The sequence below is a fragment of the Littorina saxatilis genome, linkage group LG9 (genome assembly GCF_037325665.1).
Source record: "Littorina saxatilis isolate snail1 linkage group LG9, US_GU_Lsax_2.0, whole genome shotgun sequence".
Taxonomy (NCBI): domain Eukaryota; kingdom Metazoa; phylum Mollusca; class Gastropoda; order Littorinimorpha; family Littorinidae; genus Littorina; species Littorina saxatilis.
In genome coordinates, this window is record NC_090253.1 from 27,854,278 (window position 1) to 27,871,065 (window position 16,788).

General features: G+C 42.1%; 2 protein-coding genes across 2 annotated transcripts; both read left to right on the plus strand.

The window, feature by feature from the left end:
• The first annotated feature begins 11,514 nt into the window (after positions 1 to 11,514).
• Positions 11,515 to 12,672, plus strand: LOC138977169 (putative uncharacterized protein DDB_G0274435). The gene has a single exon (XM_070350078.1). It carries the CDS (start codon positions 11,515 to 11,517, stop codon positions 12,670 to 12,672), a length of 1,158 nt encoding a protein of 385 aa, XP_070206179.1.
• Positions 12,673 to 15,588: 2,916 nt separating this feature from the next.
• LOC138977170 (ras-interacting protein RIP3-like) lies at positions 15,589 to 16,542 on the plus strand. Its single transcript, XM_070350079.1, has one exon. The coding sequence runs from the start codon at positions 15,589 to 15,591 to the stop codon at positions 16,540 to 16,542; it is 954 nt and encodes a 317-aa protein (XP_070206180.1).
• Positions 16,543 to 16,788: the final 246 nt, after the last annotated feature.

Consider the following 16,788-nt stretch of genomic DNA (forward strand, 5'->3'; position numbering starts at 1 on the left):
ACTGATACATCGACAAGGAACAAGTTTTCGAAATGGTTTAGGGCAGTGCAAGAGTCGAGGTGGATATAACATGTGTTATTCTGTACAAGTGAGAGAGAGAGAGAGAGAGAGAGAGAGAGAGAGAGAGAGAGAGAGAGAGAGAGAGAGAGAGAGAGAGATACATACACACACACACACATACATACATACACACACTAACACGTAGACAAAAATGTGTCATTCATTCACAATTTAAGATAAAATAGGGTATAGTTGAATCAACAAACAAACAAAAAACACCCAAAGTTGTTTTCAAAATGTGAGTCCTTATCGTGACTATCATCTCTCAGATGATAACCCCACGTCCGATAAAGACCCCCCTGCGTGTTGAAGGGGGGGGGGAATTCATTTGTTTTTTGTGTGTTTAGATTGCAGTATACCCACCATATTGAAAACCCAACACGTCTTCCTCCATGTAGACTTCAATGAAGTGCTAAGTGCAGTGAGGAAAGGCTCTTTCGAGCTAACACATGACGGGGTTCACAGTGTGACTTTTTATGTCTAGAAGAAACCAAGTTTTTCAAAATTTAAGTCCTCATCGGACTGGGGGTGTTATTTTTAACTGTGTTTATAACAACAAACAATACAAATATCAACAAACAATACAAATATTAACAAACAATAACAACAAACAATACAAATAATAACAAACAATAACAACAAACACAAGCAATTGTGAACACTTTTTATTTGACTGTCCATTGTACACGAATGTTAGAGCAACCACTATTGATACTCTACCAGATAATAATAATATTACTGTTTTGTGTGCTGTGTACGGTACTAGTGACAAGTCCTTGGATGAAAACGCAGCGCTGTTTCATCAGATTCAGAAATTTATATTAGACAGCAAACGTTTTTGTTAATACCATATGTTTAGTCCTTTTGCTATTAGAGCATCGAATTGATCTATTGTGGATGCAATCTCTCTCTCTCTCTCTCTCTCTCTCTCTCTCTCTCTCTCTCTCTCTCTCTCTCTCTCTCTCTCTCTCTCTTTCTCTCTCTCTCTCTCTCTGTCTCTCTCTCTGTCTCTCTCTCTCTCTCTCTCTCTGATTGTCCTCTGTGTCTCTATGTGTGTGCCTCTATGTGTGTGTGTGTGTGTGTGTGTGTGTATGTATATGTGTGTGTGTGTGTGTGTGTGTGTGTGTGAGATTTCTGTACCACTGTTGCTATAGTTAACGTTGTTGTTCTTGTTTTCATTTGTTTAAATATCATGCATTTATAATATTGTCCGCCACATTACTCGTTTGTTTCTAAGAGCACATTTATAAGTTTATCTCGTTGTTCTCCCCGAATTACAACTTTCAATTACGGCTTTGTATCTATGCAACTGAATAAAAACTGTTTAAACCAAGCAGTAGGATATCCCAGGACCGGGAAGGGATACGTCGTCAAGCCTCTTTTTCTCTGTAGTAGGTTGCTTGTGCAAATTATTCGAGTTTCTGTCTTTGAATTAAAACCCCATTTTAAAAAATTCGTCGTTTCATATTTGTTGCGTTTGTTCACTTTTTAAAACGGGAACTCACCAAAACCACACACTACTTCACACACATTTTATTTATTTATTTTTTTACTCAGAAAGAGAATGAGAGGTCAGAGAGAGAGCGTGCCGTACTACGCAGCGACTTTATTAATTAGGAGCCGCTTGTTGTCTGCTGACGGCTGGGGTATCGCGAAATAAAAGCGAGCTCCCCGCTCGCAGATCGCCTAAGTAGGAGATTAAATAGGTGGTAAGCACAGCTGGTGTTGTTGAAAGTAAATAACCAAGCTATGCGCGACCGTGTACATAGAAATAATGAATAGAGAGAGAGAGAGAGAGAGAGAGAGAGAGAGAGAGATTAAAATCAACGCTATTCAGCTCGTCGTTGCCGGCTTGCTTGGCAGAAACATTCGCCGCGCCAGTTGATACCACCAGCCCCGTCCCAACAAATTCTCGCCACTCTTTATTTTCTCTCATTTTCCTTTCCAAGCCTAACAACTAAACGGGGACATGTTCTCTCGCTCTGAGAATCGCTCTCACCACAGAAACAATATCACCAGCCCCGTCCCAACAAATTCTCGCCACTCTTTATTTTCTCTCATTTTCCTTTCCAAGCCTAACAACTTAACAAGTCGCGTAAGGCGAAAATACAATATTTAGTCAAGTAGCTGCCATTTTTCAGCAAGACCGTATACTCGTAGCATCGTCAGTCCACCGCTCATGGCAAAGGCAGTGAAATTGACAAGAAGAGCGGGGTAGTAGTTGCGCTAAGAAGGATAGCACGCTTTTCTGTACCTCTCTTTGTTTTAACTTTCTGAGCGTGTTTTTAATCCAAACATATGATATCTATATGTTTTTGGAATCAGGAACCGACAAGGAATAAGATGAAAGTGTTTTTAAATTGATTTGGACAATTTAATTTTGATAATAATTTTTATATATTTAATTTTGAGAGCTTGTTTTTAATCCGAATATAACATATTTATATGTTTTTGGAATCAGCAAATGATGGAGAATAAGATAAACGTAAATTTGGATCGTTTTATAAATTTTAATTTTTTTTTACAATTTTCAGATTTTTAATGACCAAAGTCATTAATTAATTTTTAAGCCACCAAGCTGAAATGCAATACCGAAGTCCGGGCTTCGTCGAAGATTACTTGACCAAAATTTCAACCAATTTGGTTGAAAAATGAGGGCGTGACAGTGCCGCCTCAACTTTCACGAAAAGCCGGATATGACGTCATCAAAGACATTTATCGAAAAAATGAAAAAAACGTATGGGGATTTCATACCCAGGAACTCTCATGTCAAATTTCATAAAGATCGGTCCAGTAGTTTAGTCTGAATCGCTCTACACACACACACAGACACACACACACACACACGCACACACGCACATACACCACGACCCTCGTTTCGATTCCCCCTCGATGTTAAAATATTTAGTCAAAACTTGACTAAATATAAAAACGGGGACATGTTTTCTCGCTCTGAGAATCGCTCTCACCACAGAAACAATACCACCAGCCCCGTCCCGACAAATTCTCTCCGCTCTTTATTTTCTCTCATTTTCCTTTCCAAGCCTAACAACTTAAAAACGGGGACATGTTCTCTCGCTCTAAGAATCGATCTTGCTCTCTTTTTTATTTTTATTTCCAACCACAGACACACATTCTGGTTTATCAACGCTGCTGGTGGTGCTGAGTGCAACAATTAGATGCTTGGGGCGGAGAGAGAGAGAACAAAAAATTCGTATTAAACGCAACCACTCAAAAAAGAGTGTTCTGAAACTATCTCGTCATAGCTCCTACGACTCAACTTTTGTTGTTTAGTTTTGGATCTCACAAATTTTGGCTCGGAATTGTTACTATTCATTGTGCAATTTTAGTGATAATGTATTACTCAGAGAATGAGAGATTGCCCGTTTTTTTTTAGTTTTTTTTTTTAGTCATGGTAACACCGCCTTCAAAAGGTATCAACACTACTGGTGCGTGCCACAAGGAAAACAGAATAATAATAATATTGCCAGTTCCTTTTCCACACCAACGAAAACGTATGTTCTCTTTCTTTTCTCTCATCAACAACAAATCACGCTCACATTTCTCCAGGAGTGTTTGGTGTCTATGTAAACTGTGTTCACTAGACTATATGCGATGAGATCAAGAGCGTTGCAACTGGGAATATTATTTTATCTATGAAAAACAACAAATGCAGTGTGTTTCCCCCACAGACTCAAAAAATGGCAGAGTTAGTATCAGCATATAAGGCCGCCGCCAAATCCTCTATTATTAAGTGTCCAGCCAGCTTGGAAAACCGCAGCTGTCGAATTTGACCCACTGCTGGGAGATTAATGACTGGCCCGCACCTGGGCCACTCAGCCCAGCTGGCAGAAATAGCATAGAAGCACTGTACAGCGCGCGCTTTGCTGAGGCCTTTTCGTTGTAATCTTAAAAGTGTCAACATGCACGGCCACTGTCTTTGCTTGTTGCAGAGAAACTGAGCACAAGATGTAACCAGTTTCTCAACGACAATTTAACTGTACATTTTTGATTTGTTGATGATTCCATTATTCTTGTTATTTTACTTTGAGACGATGATAAACTTGACACACCGCCGAAGCGCTCATTTATAAAAGATCATCACAAGACAAGCGACAGACGAGATGTACTGAGAACTTTTGTTTGTTTATATTTCGTTTAAACTTACTAAGTGATCTCCAAATTATTATGCTTTCTCTGTAAGTTTAATTTTGTGGGAAGCATTCTCCATTTCTCGTGTTTTGAATTTGGCGCAGTGAGAGTTTGTTTACATCCGCGCTTGCGGCATTCAACTACGGCTTGACCTTCCCTTTGTAATTGGGACATTTCTAAAACGTTATGACGCACGTATTTTCCATCGGCCGCGCCCTGTACTGATTTTCTGAAAGTAAAGTTCTTACTTTAAACTTTTAATGCCAACAATGTTAAATACACGACCACTTTAGCAGCTTTCAAGCTGATGTGGAAACAAATTATTTTTGTAATCTCTAGCCGGCCGACACTAGCCTGGGTTCACTTCTGGAAAAGTTCAAGTTGATCACGGAAGTAACATATTTTCGACTGTTTAATTTTGTCTCCCAACACGCTCCTCTTAAATATGAGCGTATAATTAATTCAATGTTAAACTTTAATATTACTCTAAACCGAGTTCTCGTTCCAACGGAGTTTGTTGCCATGGAGAAATAAACAAGCAGCCATGCATCGTCTGCTAAACTGCGGCCCAGCCCGTCGCAGGCAGGCTTTGATAATAGAAATAAAATGTTCCCCAACTAACAGCGGCTTCGTGAGTTGCCAGGCCGTTGAGGGTAATCATTCTTGGCTTCTCTGTCAGCGCCTGGTGATACTGCTGCAGGGGCTTCGCCGTTCGCGGCTTTACGACACCCTGACGATCTTATTTGGCAAAGAGTGTATCCCTACGGATTCCGTATAAGCTGACCGGGTGTAATAACAGCGTGTTCGCAGGTCCACTCAGGAGATTAGATCCGCGGTAGCGCAGGTGCCAGCTGGTGTTGTTAAAAGTAATGAGGCAAGGTATGCGCTGCCGTGTATTCTGATTTTATCAACGCTACTGCTGCGCGCCTGCCGTACAACAGAGAGAAAAAAATGATATTCCCCCTTCGTTCTATATTTCAGTCGATCAGAAACTGGATAGTTCTTTTAAAAGAAAGAATCGTCCCCCGATCTTTTTCTCCCTTGTGTGAATCACAGATTGTCTAAATCGTAGTAATGGTCAACTTCTCTTGTTTAGTGCACATTGCTCAGAGAAAGAGAATGAAAGAGAGAGAGAGAGACAGAGAGACAGAGAGACAGAGAGAGAGACAGAGAGAGAGAGACAGAGAGAGAGACAGAGAGAGAGACAGAGAGAGAGACAGAGAGAGAGACAGAGAGACAGAGAGACAGACAGAGAGAGAGACAGAGAGACAGAGAGCTCCTACGACTAAACTTTTATTGTTTAGTTTTGTACATCACATCTTACAACTTTTGGCTCGGAATTGTTACCACCATTCATTGTGCAATTTTAGTGGCAGTGCATTCATCAGAGAATGAGAGATTGCCCGTTCTTCATTTTAGTGATAGTAACACTTTCAAAAGGTATCAACACTACTGGTGCGTGCCACAAGGAAAACAGAATAATAATAATATTTCCAGTTCCTTTTCCACACCAACGGAAACGTATGTTCCGATCTTTCTTTTCTCTCATCAACAATCACATGTTTTGGGGAGAGAGAAAAAGAGAAAAACAAACACATTCGTAGCAAACGCAACACTTATGTGTGTGTGTGTGCGAATGAATCACAGATTGTCTAAAATCGTAAACAGGGACTTCAGGACTTCAACTTTTTTTTGTTTTTCATATCAAACAACTGTTAGCTCAAAAACTTTTCCCCCCGTGTGCTGCATTCTCTTTCTTTTTGTTTTAAACTGTGAATTGTGTCAAAATCGTGAAGGTCTCCTCAAACTGCCTTGCACAGATTGTTGTCGAAATCGTAAAGGATTTTAACTTTCTTTTTCCGTGTGTGCTCTTTGTAAAATTGTCTTGTAAATATTTTCTTGTGTCGTTTTATATCTCACAGTTTGTGGCTTTGGTCTTCCAACTCGCTTCGTTTTTTGATTTTATATCTCACAGTTTGTGGCTTTGGTCTTCCAACTCGCTTCGTTTTTTGATTAAGTCCCTAAATTTTGGTTGTGGTTTAATTTTTGTTTTGTTTTTGTTCTTTTTCATTTTGTTTTTGTTGTTGTCTTCTTATTATATTGGGACTTATTTTTCCACTGCGGTCGTTGGGAGATGTTAACAGGCCAACTGCCCACCAGACAACCCCACCCTCTCCCGTGGTTATCTGCTTTATATAGATGTTGATGTAAGATCGATTAGTCCTGTGATTGGTTGATTTGTGTTTTTGGTTATGATGATTGGTCGGTCGGTTTTCTCTCGGGCGTTTTAGATTGGTTGGAACCGAAGCACTGTTCATTATTCCTACGACAAAGAAAAAGTCCACAGTAGCACTACATTTTAATTGGCTGAATAATATTGCTGATATTCCTCCGCGTAGAGAGAGATATCTTTTTCCTCTAAAAAAAAAGAAGTTCTCTTTGTTGAAGCATATTACTCTTTTTAACATCGTGCTCAAAAGTCACGAACAACACTAACACTAAGACCTTTTGTTGTTAAAATTCTTTGGAAGCGAGTTTGTGGGGGGCCCCAACTATATAAAAAAAAAAGTAGTTCTCCTTTTTGTGTGGCCAGAATCCTATATTTTATAAGTACTATTTTAACAAAGTGCTCAAAAGTCACTAACACAAACACCTCCACTACTAACACAAAGACTCGTTGTTGTTGAAATTCTTTCGAAGCGAGTTTAGGGGCCAAATAAACAGAAGTTCTCATTGCCAGAATCATATATTATGTAGTCTATAACAGCACTTTAGCATCGTACTCAAAAGTCACTAACACCACCACCACCACCACAAAGACTTTTTGTTGTTGAAATTCTTTCGAAGCGAGTTTAGGGGCCAAATAAACAGAAGTTCTCTTTTGTCAGAATCATATATCTATAAGCCTGCAACAGCACTTTTTTTGTGTGGATCATCGTACTTAAATGTCCTGACACAATATCAACGCAGAAAGGACGGTGAAAGGTTCCCCACCTTCTTTCTTTCTTTCTTTCTTCTCAATCATGAATCTTCTTTTTTTCTTTGGTAATTCCGTTTCAAATTGTGTGAAGTTTTTTTGTTTCCTTCCTTGTCATTTTTGGGTGTGGATGGGTGTTTGGTTTCGAGTCTAGAAATAAAGTTGTACATTATAATTTATGGGAGTGAGAGTAGTTGTACGTTGTTCTTCGTCTTCTTCTTAAAACTTTTTGATTGAGATGACTGATATGTGGGTAATTTGTTGTGAGCGGCGAAAAGTTACTCCCCAGTATACATTATTAATGCCCAGACACAACTTCGACACAGAAAGGACGGTGAAAGGTTCCCCCCCTTCTTTCTTTCTTTCTTTCTTTCTTTCTTTCTTTCTTTCTTTCTTTCTTCTCAATCATGAATCTTCTTTTTTTTTCTTTGTTAATTCCGTTTCAAATTGTGTGAAGTTTTTTTTGTTTCCTTCCTTGTCATTACCGACCCAAAACCACTGAGACACTTTGAACTCCGTTTTGGATTTTTGTTGGTGTAGGGCCATTCACATTCACTGATTTTCTCTGGATCAGTTTTCACTCCATTTTTTTTGTTGGTGTTGTTTCGAAAACGCCGCAAACAACACAAACCCCGAGAGAGAGAGAGGGACAAATGAGAGAGAAAAAAAGGAATCGTGGTAGAAATAGTTATTAGTAGTATAATACGCCGACCCCGCCCACTTCCGTGTGTGGTAAGTTAGTAGGTCTTCCAGCAAGAACAAACAAATCGCACAGAACAACAAATCGAAATTGATTGTGAAGGGAAAGAAGAAACCATCCCACCACCACCACCGCCTCTTCTTCTGATCATCATTTTGCTACACCCGACACTATTAACAACGACGACAAGTTTGACGATATCCTCAGCTTTATTGCTGATGAAAATGAGTCTGAAGATGATTTCTACTATCAGGATATAGTCTACGACTGATCCGACAGACGCCCCTATCGACGGTTTTGTTTGATCAGTGAAGGGAGAGAGAGATGGCCAGCCAACCCTCCCGTTTTTCATTGGTCGCTGTGTTTTAGACTGTGTGTGACTTTTAGTCTTGTATTTTCCCATAGAGAAAATGTGCAAAAGAGGCGCGCCCCTCCTGATTCTCTAAAAAAAAAAAAAGAAGGAATTTGGATGTAATGTTATCAAATGTATACTGATGGTATTGGTATGGAATCATTTTTCCTTCTCGGTCAGGTTTTAACTCAACCACGACTTTTTGCCCGAAATAGTAGCCACAGAGATTGCGTTGTAGGATGATGAGGTAGATTTCTCCCGGCAGGCGAATTCTTCCTCACCCACCCAAACCGCCACCTCTTATAACGGCCGCGAAGTTTATCTCACTAGTTGCAGACCTCGTTGGGCTGATGTGTGACTTTTAGTCTTGTTATTTTGCCATAGAGAAAATCTGCAAAAAAGGGGGCGCGCCCCTCCTGATTCTCTGAAAAAAAAGAAGAAAAAGAATTTGGATGTAATGTTATCAAATGTATACTGATGGTATTGGTATGGAATCTTTTTTCCTTCTCGGTCAGGTTTTAACTCAACCACGACTGACTTTTTGCCCGAAGCATAGTAGCCACAGAGATTGCGGTTAGATGATGAGGTAGATTTCTCCCGGCAGGCGAATTCTTCCTCACCCACCCAAACCGCCACCTCTTATAACGGCCGCGAAGTTTATCTCACTAGTTGCAGACCTCGTTGGGCTGATACTACATACCGTTTTGGACCTGATAACAGGTTTTCTGAGAGATCACACTCTATACGAGAATCAGACTATGTTTAAGAGCAAAACAAGTTGACGGCTTTTTTTTTTTTTTTTTGCTTCAAGCTTTTATAAAAAAAATATCACCCGGCCGGCGGTGGTGGTGGTAAAAGACAGACAGCAATTGAACGGCCGTGAAGTCTGTGTGATGGCATTCCAGTCATTGGTGGTATTTGTGTTCTAGGTGCTTTATACAAATACAAACATAAATCACGTACAGTTTTTTTTTTTCATGTGTTGAAGCTAAAAGAAGGCTGAGTCGAAAAGTACTTGGTTGCCTGTAATATTTCAGTGGGATGAATTTTCTCTGGGAGTATCGCGTAATAACAAGCGGCGTGTCACGCTGCTCTCACAGGCCGCCGCTCAGGAGATTAAGATCCGCAGTAGTACAGCTGGCGTTACTATTATATTATACGCGGCCGTGTGCAGAGAGAAAATGAATATTCTCAGTTCCCCTTCGTTCGTTATTTTACCCTGAACAGAAACTGTATAGTTGTGTGGGTTAGAATCGTCCCCGATCTTTTCACCTTTGTGTGAATTTAATTTTCCTATCAACTAAACATCATGCCGGCGTGGGATGCGAGAGAGAGATAGAGAGAGAGAAGATAGAGAAGATAGAGAAGATAGAGAAGAGAAATCAACTGCGCTATGGAACACGGACCAATTCAGTCGCAGCTTGCTGGCTTGGGGGGAGGAGAAACATTCACCGCGGCGTCAGTTGACACCACCGGCGGGCCCGCCCCGTTTCAACAAACTATTGTGCTCGATGAGAAAGAAGAGAAATCAACTGCGCCGCTATGGAACACGGACCAACTGATTCAGTCACAGCTTGCTTATTAAGCTTGCTGGCTTGGGGGGGGATCGAGAAACATTCGCCCGCGGCGTCAGTTGACACCACCGGCCCCGATAGTACTTTTCAGCAATATTTATAGTTTCAAATTCACGGTTAGGACAACTTCTTTATGATTTTATAGAGGGGAAGTTCTGAAGAAACTGAAAGGTAGCCTCGTCCAGGGGACAACCGGCGTATTCAAACCCCATAGGCCTATCCTATCATCACTTTGTTTCTGTCCGCGGGATTGAGAATAATCATTTATAGATGACTATTTTTCATTTCGCGAAGTTACATCCCCGCCGTATACATTAGGGCCTAATGTCCTGACGGCGCAACAAGAACATCGTCGACACAAAAATGAACAGGGAAGGAAGAAAGAATCCCGGCCGCCTTCCTCTTGCGGCGATGATTTCTTCTTACTCTAGTTTTTGTTTCAAATGTTGTGGGGTCAGTTTTCCGCCCCGCCGTTCCGATTCTTGGTTTTCGTTTTTGGTTTCGAGCATTGTTCATCTTTATTTTAAAATTCTTTGAAGCGAGTTTGGCCACCAACATACATACACACACACACACACACACACACACACATACACACACATACACACACATACACACACATACACACACATACACACACATACACACAAAGAAGAGACGTCAGAATCATATACACAAGACATCCACACAAAAATGACGGGGGAAAGAAAGAATTCCGCCCATTCCTCTTGTAATTTGTTCTTTCTCTTTTTGTTTCAAACGTTGTGGGTTTTTGTTTTCTCCCCCCCGTTCGTTCTTGGTTTTTGGGTTTGGTTTCGAGTCTAAACTAAAGTAGTTGCTGTAAAATCATAATTTCTTGAGTGTAGTGTCACAAACAGCAGTGGGTGAGTAGCGTCCAGCCGTGTAAAAGCAGCTTAGCGCTGGGACTGAAAACTACTAAAACTCGACCCTCCTTCCTCCCTAACTGCTCGTTTGTCATAATTCTAGTTTTCCGCCATGTATGTTAAGAAAAAGAGGGGAAGGGAAAGATTTTGACTTCTGTTGAAAAGCAATGATTTCCAGCTAGTGCGTCAAGACATGTGTCAATTCTTGGGAGAGGATAGGCATGATCATCATCTGACACTATAAATACCGTCGGTCAGCGGGTAGTTGGCACAATTCGATCTTTTTTTACTTCACAAAGGAAGGCCGCAGGGTTTTGTTTTACACTATGGCGGCAAAAAAGGCCGGGCGTCAGAATACCCCCCTCGGCCCCCCGCGTCATAACAACAACAACAACAACAACAACGACAACAACGACAACGACAACAGCAGCGTGGTGACGCGGAGGATGATGGCTACTACTATCACCGATGATAATGATGATGATCGCTGCAGAATTACGAGGAGGAGGACGAGGAGTAGTAGAAATGCTGCTGCCATGATTATGATGCCGCCGCCGCCGCCGCCCCTCCCGTCGCCGCCAACACAACAAAAACAACGAAGAGAAGGAGGAGGAGGAGGAAGAGGAAGAGGAAGGCCGAGGAGGCGAGCAGCTGCAGGAGAAGAAAAAAAAACAACAACAACAACAACAACATCTGCTGCTGCTGTTGCTGCTGCGACAACGACAACGACAACGACGACCAGGAGAGGTCGAAAGCGAAAACATCATCATCGAAATATAAAAGAAGTAGACGCGAGTAGTCAACAAGTATTATTAATGCCCCGCTTGGAAGATGGGGACTCGCAACCATCTGCAATTCTGGCCGCTGCTGCACCGCCACCGGTGACAACAACGGTGGTGGTGGTAGAACACGATGATGATGATGATGATTATACTACTGTTGCTGCTGCTGCTGCTGATCTTGATGATGATGATGATGATGATGATGATGATGATGATGATGATGATGATGATGATGATTATACTGCTGATGCTGATGATGATGATTCTGCTAGTACAACATGTAGTACTTCGGAAGGTGGCAGCGTGGTGGAGGAGAGGGACGAAGAAGAAGAAGAAGAAGAAGAAGAAGGGGAGGTAGAGGAGGATTATTGGCTGAACGAGAACAGAAAGCAACAGCAACAACAACAACAAAGGCAGCAGCAGCCTTTGGGGTGGTGGCGACCACCAAGAAAGCAATCAACAAAACCTCGGAAAAATGTCACATTCGCTACGCCTCCTGTTTTGGCCAGTAGTACTACTAGTCTCGGTAATAAAACAGCGCATCAGCAAGAACAACAAAATGAGACAAAGGAGGTGGTCCAGGAAGACGGCAATGTGATTGTGGTGGCTGATTGGTCACGGTTTGGGAATGATGAGTCGGGGTCGTTCACCTTTATTGATACCCCCCTTACTACTAGTCCCCCGCTCAAAGACAAGACGCAACAACAACAACAACAACAACAACAACAACAACAACAACAACAACAACAACAACAGCAGCAGGAGGAGCGCGAAGAAGAAGAAGAAGAAGAAGAGATCGAGATTGATTGTGGCGGGGAGGAGGAAGAAGTAGAAGCAGAAGAAGCAGAAGAAAAGGACGACGACGACCCAATGAAAGAGGGGGTGGAAGGAAGAAACGCCACCGAGGTGTTGTCGTCGTTGTCGTTTCCGTACGGGAAAAATGGAGATATTGACGAACGCCGCACCCCACGGTTGCTGGAAGAACAACAATACGAGGAATCTCTCACTCTTCTCCTTCCCCCCTCCCCCCTTCCCGCGGGGACCGCTCTTGCTAGTAGTAGTACAAGTACTACGCCCGACACTAACAACAACGACAACGACAACGACAATTTTAACGATTCTGAAGATGATCGCTACTTTCATGATATAGTGTACGATCCTACAGACGCACCCATCGCTTTTTTTTTTTGATTGAGGATGATGAGTAGGAAAGGGCGGTGGTCAATCCACCCCTCCCCCTCCCCCCGTTTTTATTGACTGTTTTAAACAGACCACAACTACTATTATTATTATTAGTATAGCTGCACCTTAAGACATATATATATATTTTCTCCTTTTTATATTTAGTCAAGTTTTGACTAAATATTTTAACATCGAGGGGGAATCGAAACGAGGGTCGTGGTGTATGTGCGTGTGTGTGTGTGTGCGTGTGTGCGTGTGTGTGTGTGTGTAGAGCGATTCAGACTAAACTACTGGACCGATCTTTATGAAATTTGACATGAGAGTTCCTGGGTATGAAATCCCCATACGTTTTTTTCATTTTTTTGATAAATGTCTTTGATGACGTCATATCCGGCTTTTCGTGAAAGTTGAGGCGGCACTGTCACGCCCTCATTTTTCAACCAAATTGGTTGAAATTTTGGTCAAGTAATCTTCGACGAAGCCCGGGGTTCGGTATTGCATTTCAGCTTGGTGGCTTAAAAATTAATTAATGACTTTGGTCATTAAAAATCTGAAAATTGTAAAAAAAAAATAAAAATTTATAAAACGATCCAAATTTACGTTTATCTTATTCTCCATCATTTGCTGATTCCAAAAACATATAAATATGTTATATTCGGATTAAAAACAAGCTCTGAAAATTAAATATATAAAAATTATTATCAAAATTAAATTGTCCAAATCAATTTAAAAACACTTTCATCTTATTCCTTGTCGGTTCCTGATTCCAAAAACATATAGATATCATATGTTTGGATTAAAAACACGCTCAGAAAGTTAAAACAAAGAGAGGTACAGAAAAGCGTGCTATCCTTCTTAGCGCAACTACTACCCCGCTCTTCTTGTCAATTTCACTGCCTTTGCCATGAGCGGTGGACTGACGATGCTACGAGCATACGGTCTTGCTGAAAAATGGCAGCTACTTGACTAAATATTGTATTTTCGCCTTACGCGACTTGTTTTTTGTTGGTGTGTGTGGATATTATTGTGCATATATATGATAATATGTGTGAGTGTAATAAAACAATACAAACTTTGCCGTTTTGTTCTCCCTTCTCTCCTTTTGCGTGTGTGTGCGTGTGTGTGCGTGCGTGTGTGTGCGTGTGTGTGCGTGTGTGTGCGTGTGTGTGTGCGTGTGTGTGCACGGTGTGTGTGTGTGTGTGCGTGTGTGTGTGTGCGTGTATCGTGTGAGGGTCACCGAACCCCACACATATATACATACGTGGCTGCAGTGAAAAATACATACACACACACACACACACACACACACACACATACTCATTGTATACACACGCGACCCGTACACGCACGTGCATACTAACATCAAGAGAAGTAACTAAACATTTCTACACAACCATTTATGGTGAATTGCCTCCCACTGATCCCATTTTGAGTCTTTTTAAAGTTGGCTGACTGTACCAGGAATTAATATTGAACGGGTGGTTTTTTTGTTTTTTTTTAATGCTACACACATACACTTTTTTTTAGACAGCGTTTGTAAACTGAGACCCGAACGGCGGTGCAGGTTACCAGAAGAAATGGGCTGCGCTTTGTCGGCAGTGTAAAACGGAAAAAATCACAATATGATATTGGAAAAAAAAAAGATAAAATGGCTTAATCAAAATGTTATGACGTATTTATTTATCTTGTGTGTATGCGTGTGGTAATAAATAATGTGTCCTTGTTTGTGTGTGTGTGTGTGTAATATGTGTAGTGTACGATGAGAGAGAGACACAGACTGACAGACAGAGCTGGAAAGAGAGTCAGGGCCGGTGCGGTGTTTGTATGTCAGTGTTCCGAGTTTGACAACACTCAGTGTTCCACTTCACACACACACACATACACCCATGCGTCCAACCTGGAATAAATGTAAAACATTTGTATTATTATGATCAGTCTAATGAGTTGTGTGTGACTTTTTATGTGGACTCTTTCGAAGTTCTCAAAGTTTTCTTCGTTCTCTTTCACACCCCCTATATTATTATAGCATACCGCACATACATTATCATTAAAACTTTTAGCTAGAGTGTCACACACATCATCCAATTACAAAAATCTCAGTAACTATTAGTAGCGGCACAACAACATTCTAAGATGATAAACCATCAAGGAGAAGGAGAAGGAGGAGGTGTGTGTGTGTGTGTGTGTGTGTGTGTGGGGGGTAAAGACTAAAAACATTCGAGCCCGAGCGCATCAAACATTCTCACACTAACGTGTTACTACCAGCGGCGGCTACCACACCCCATCCCCCCGGTAACTCATAAAAGTTACACAACTGACCACACTTCTACGCCAGCTGAGCCGCTAGTATTCATTCGGATCCATCTGATCCGAGAATTTAACATCTGACTTGACAAAACGCCGCCGATTCGTCCCGCAACATACCGGCCAGCCGTCACCAAGCTGGCGACACATTACATAACGACCACCTGGGGACCCCAAGCCGCTATCTATACTACTATCCGTCTTTTCGTGGTCCAACAACACAAGTGAACCGGCGCACACACAGCAGTGGGTAGTTTCCCAGTAATAATAGTAAAAGCTTGGCGCTACTGCTAGGGGGGAGCCGCTGAAAACTAAAAACTCGATTGCAGTGAAGCCGCGCATGAAGGGAAGATATATATTATACATATGAAGAAATTCTGGAGTTCTCTTTTCTCTCTCTCTCTCTCTCTCACTCCTTCTTCTCCTCCTCCTCACTGACTCGTTTGTCATAATTCTAGTTTTTCATATGTGTGTGTGTGTGTGGGCAATGCCGAGTAGTAGTAGTAATAGTGGTAGTAGTAGGGCAGGGGTCAACGGTGTATAAATATGGTAGGTTAGCTCTGGTACTGGCAGAAACGATACTGACTGCCACACAACCACTACGCCGATTCTAACTTCACTATGGCGGCTCAGACAACAACTAGTACTGCTGCGGGGGAAAAAAAGAGACGCAGAGAGGATCATGAGGAGGAGGAAGATACCCGCTCGGGCCACGGCAGCATGGCGGCCGTGACAATGATGATGATGACTAGAAATAAGACTGCTGCTGCTGCTGCTGCTGCTGCTGCTGCTGCTACTGCTACTGCTACTGCTGCTGCTGTGACGACCACCACCACCACCGCCGACGCCGGCGGTGATGGCAGCAGCGGTAGTGGTAATACAACGCCAAGAGGTCGAAAGCGGAAAATAATAGTATGGGACGATTACAGAGTCCAGAAAGAACTAGATGACGCGACCACTACCACCGCCACCACCACTGTGACCACCACCGCGGCGATGTCACCAACTTCTTGTGGCAGCAGCAGCACCACTGCCACCATGGCCGACAAGCAGCAGCAGCAGCAGCAGCGGGAAGAGGTGGAGGCAGACAGCAACGACGACGAGAAAGTGGAAGAACAACAACAACAACAACAACAACAACAACAACAACAACAACAACAACAACAGGAGCAGGACGACGACAGCAACGACGAGGAGGAGGACTCTACTGAACGGGCAGAAAGGATATCGCAGCTATCGACGCTCTATATGGACGCGGAAACCTTTCAAGGATTAAAACGTGTGCTCTCTCATATTGACGCTCGTATTGAGGCGTTCACTGCTGGGTCTGCTGTGCTGCCTAGCAATATCGTTATGGCACCACCCGCGGCCTCGGACACCAACACCACCAACACCACCAACGACAACAACGACAACAACAGCGACGACGATTATGATGATGGTAGTGACGAAGACGCGGATTGTTACCCAGTTGAACCGGAGCCCACCAACGCCAACGCCAACGCTGAGCCTACGAACACCACTAACGCTATAACACTACAAATACCAAACACCGCAACAACAATGATGGATTAAGAACACGTTCAAGATTGGTGGTGGTGGTGGTGGTGGCGATGGTGATGGAAGACGGAAGACGTCTGGTTTATGTCGTTGTTATTATTGTTGTTGTTTTTTTGGTAGTATTTTTTATCATTATTATAATATTGGATCTCCACTCTCTTTTTTTGTTGTTGTCATTCGTATAATACGATATAATAAGTGTGTATAATAAAACAATATATAAAGACTTGTGGTTTCTCCGTCTCTTTTGTTGGTGTAGTG

Coding starts and splice junctions, on each gene's coding strand:
- LOC138977169 (XM_070350078.1), top strand. CDS start 11,515: ATGCCCCGCTTGGAAGATGGGGACTCGCAACCATCTGCAATTCTGGCC.
- LOC138977170 (XM_070350079.1), top strand. CDS start 15,589: ATGGCGGCTCAGACAACAACTAGTACTGCTGCGGGGGAAAAAAAGAGA.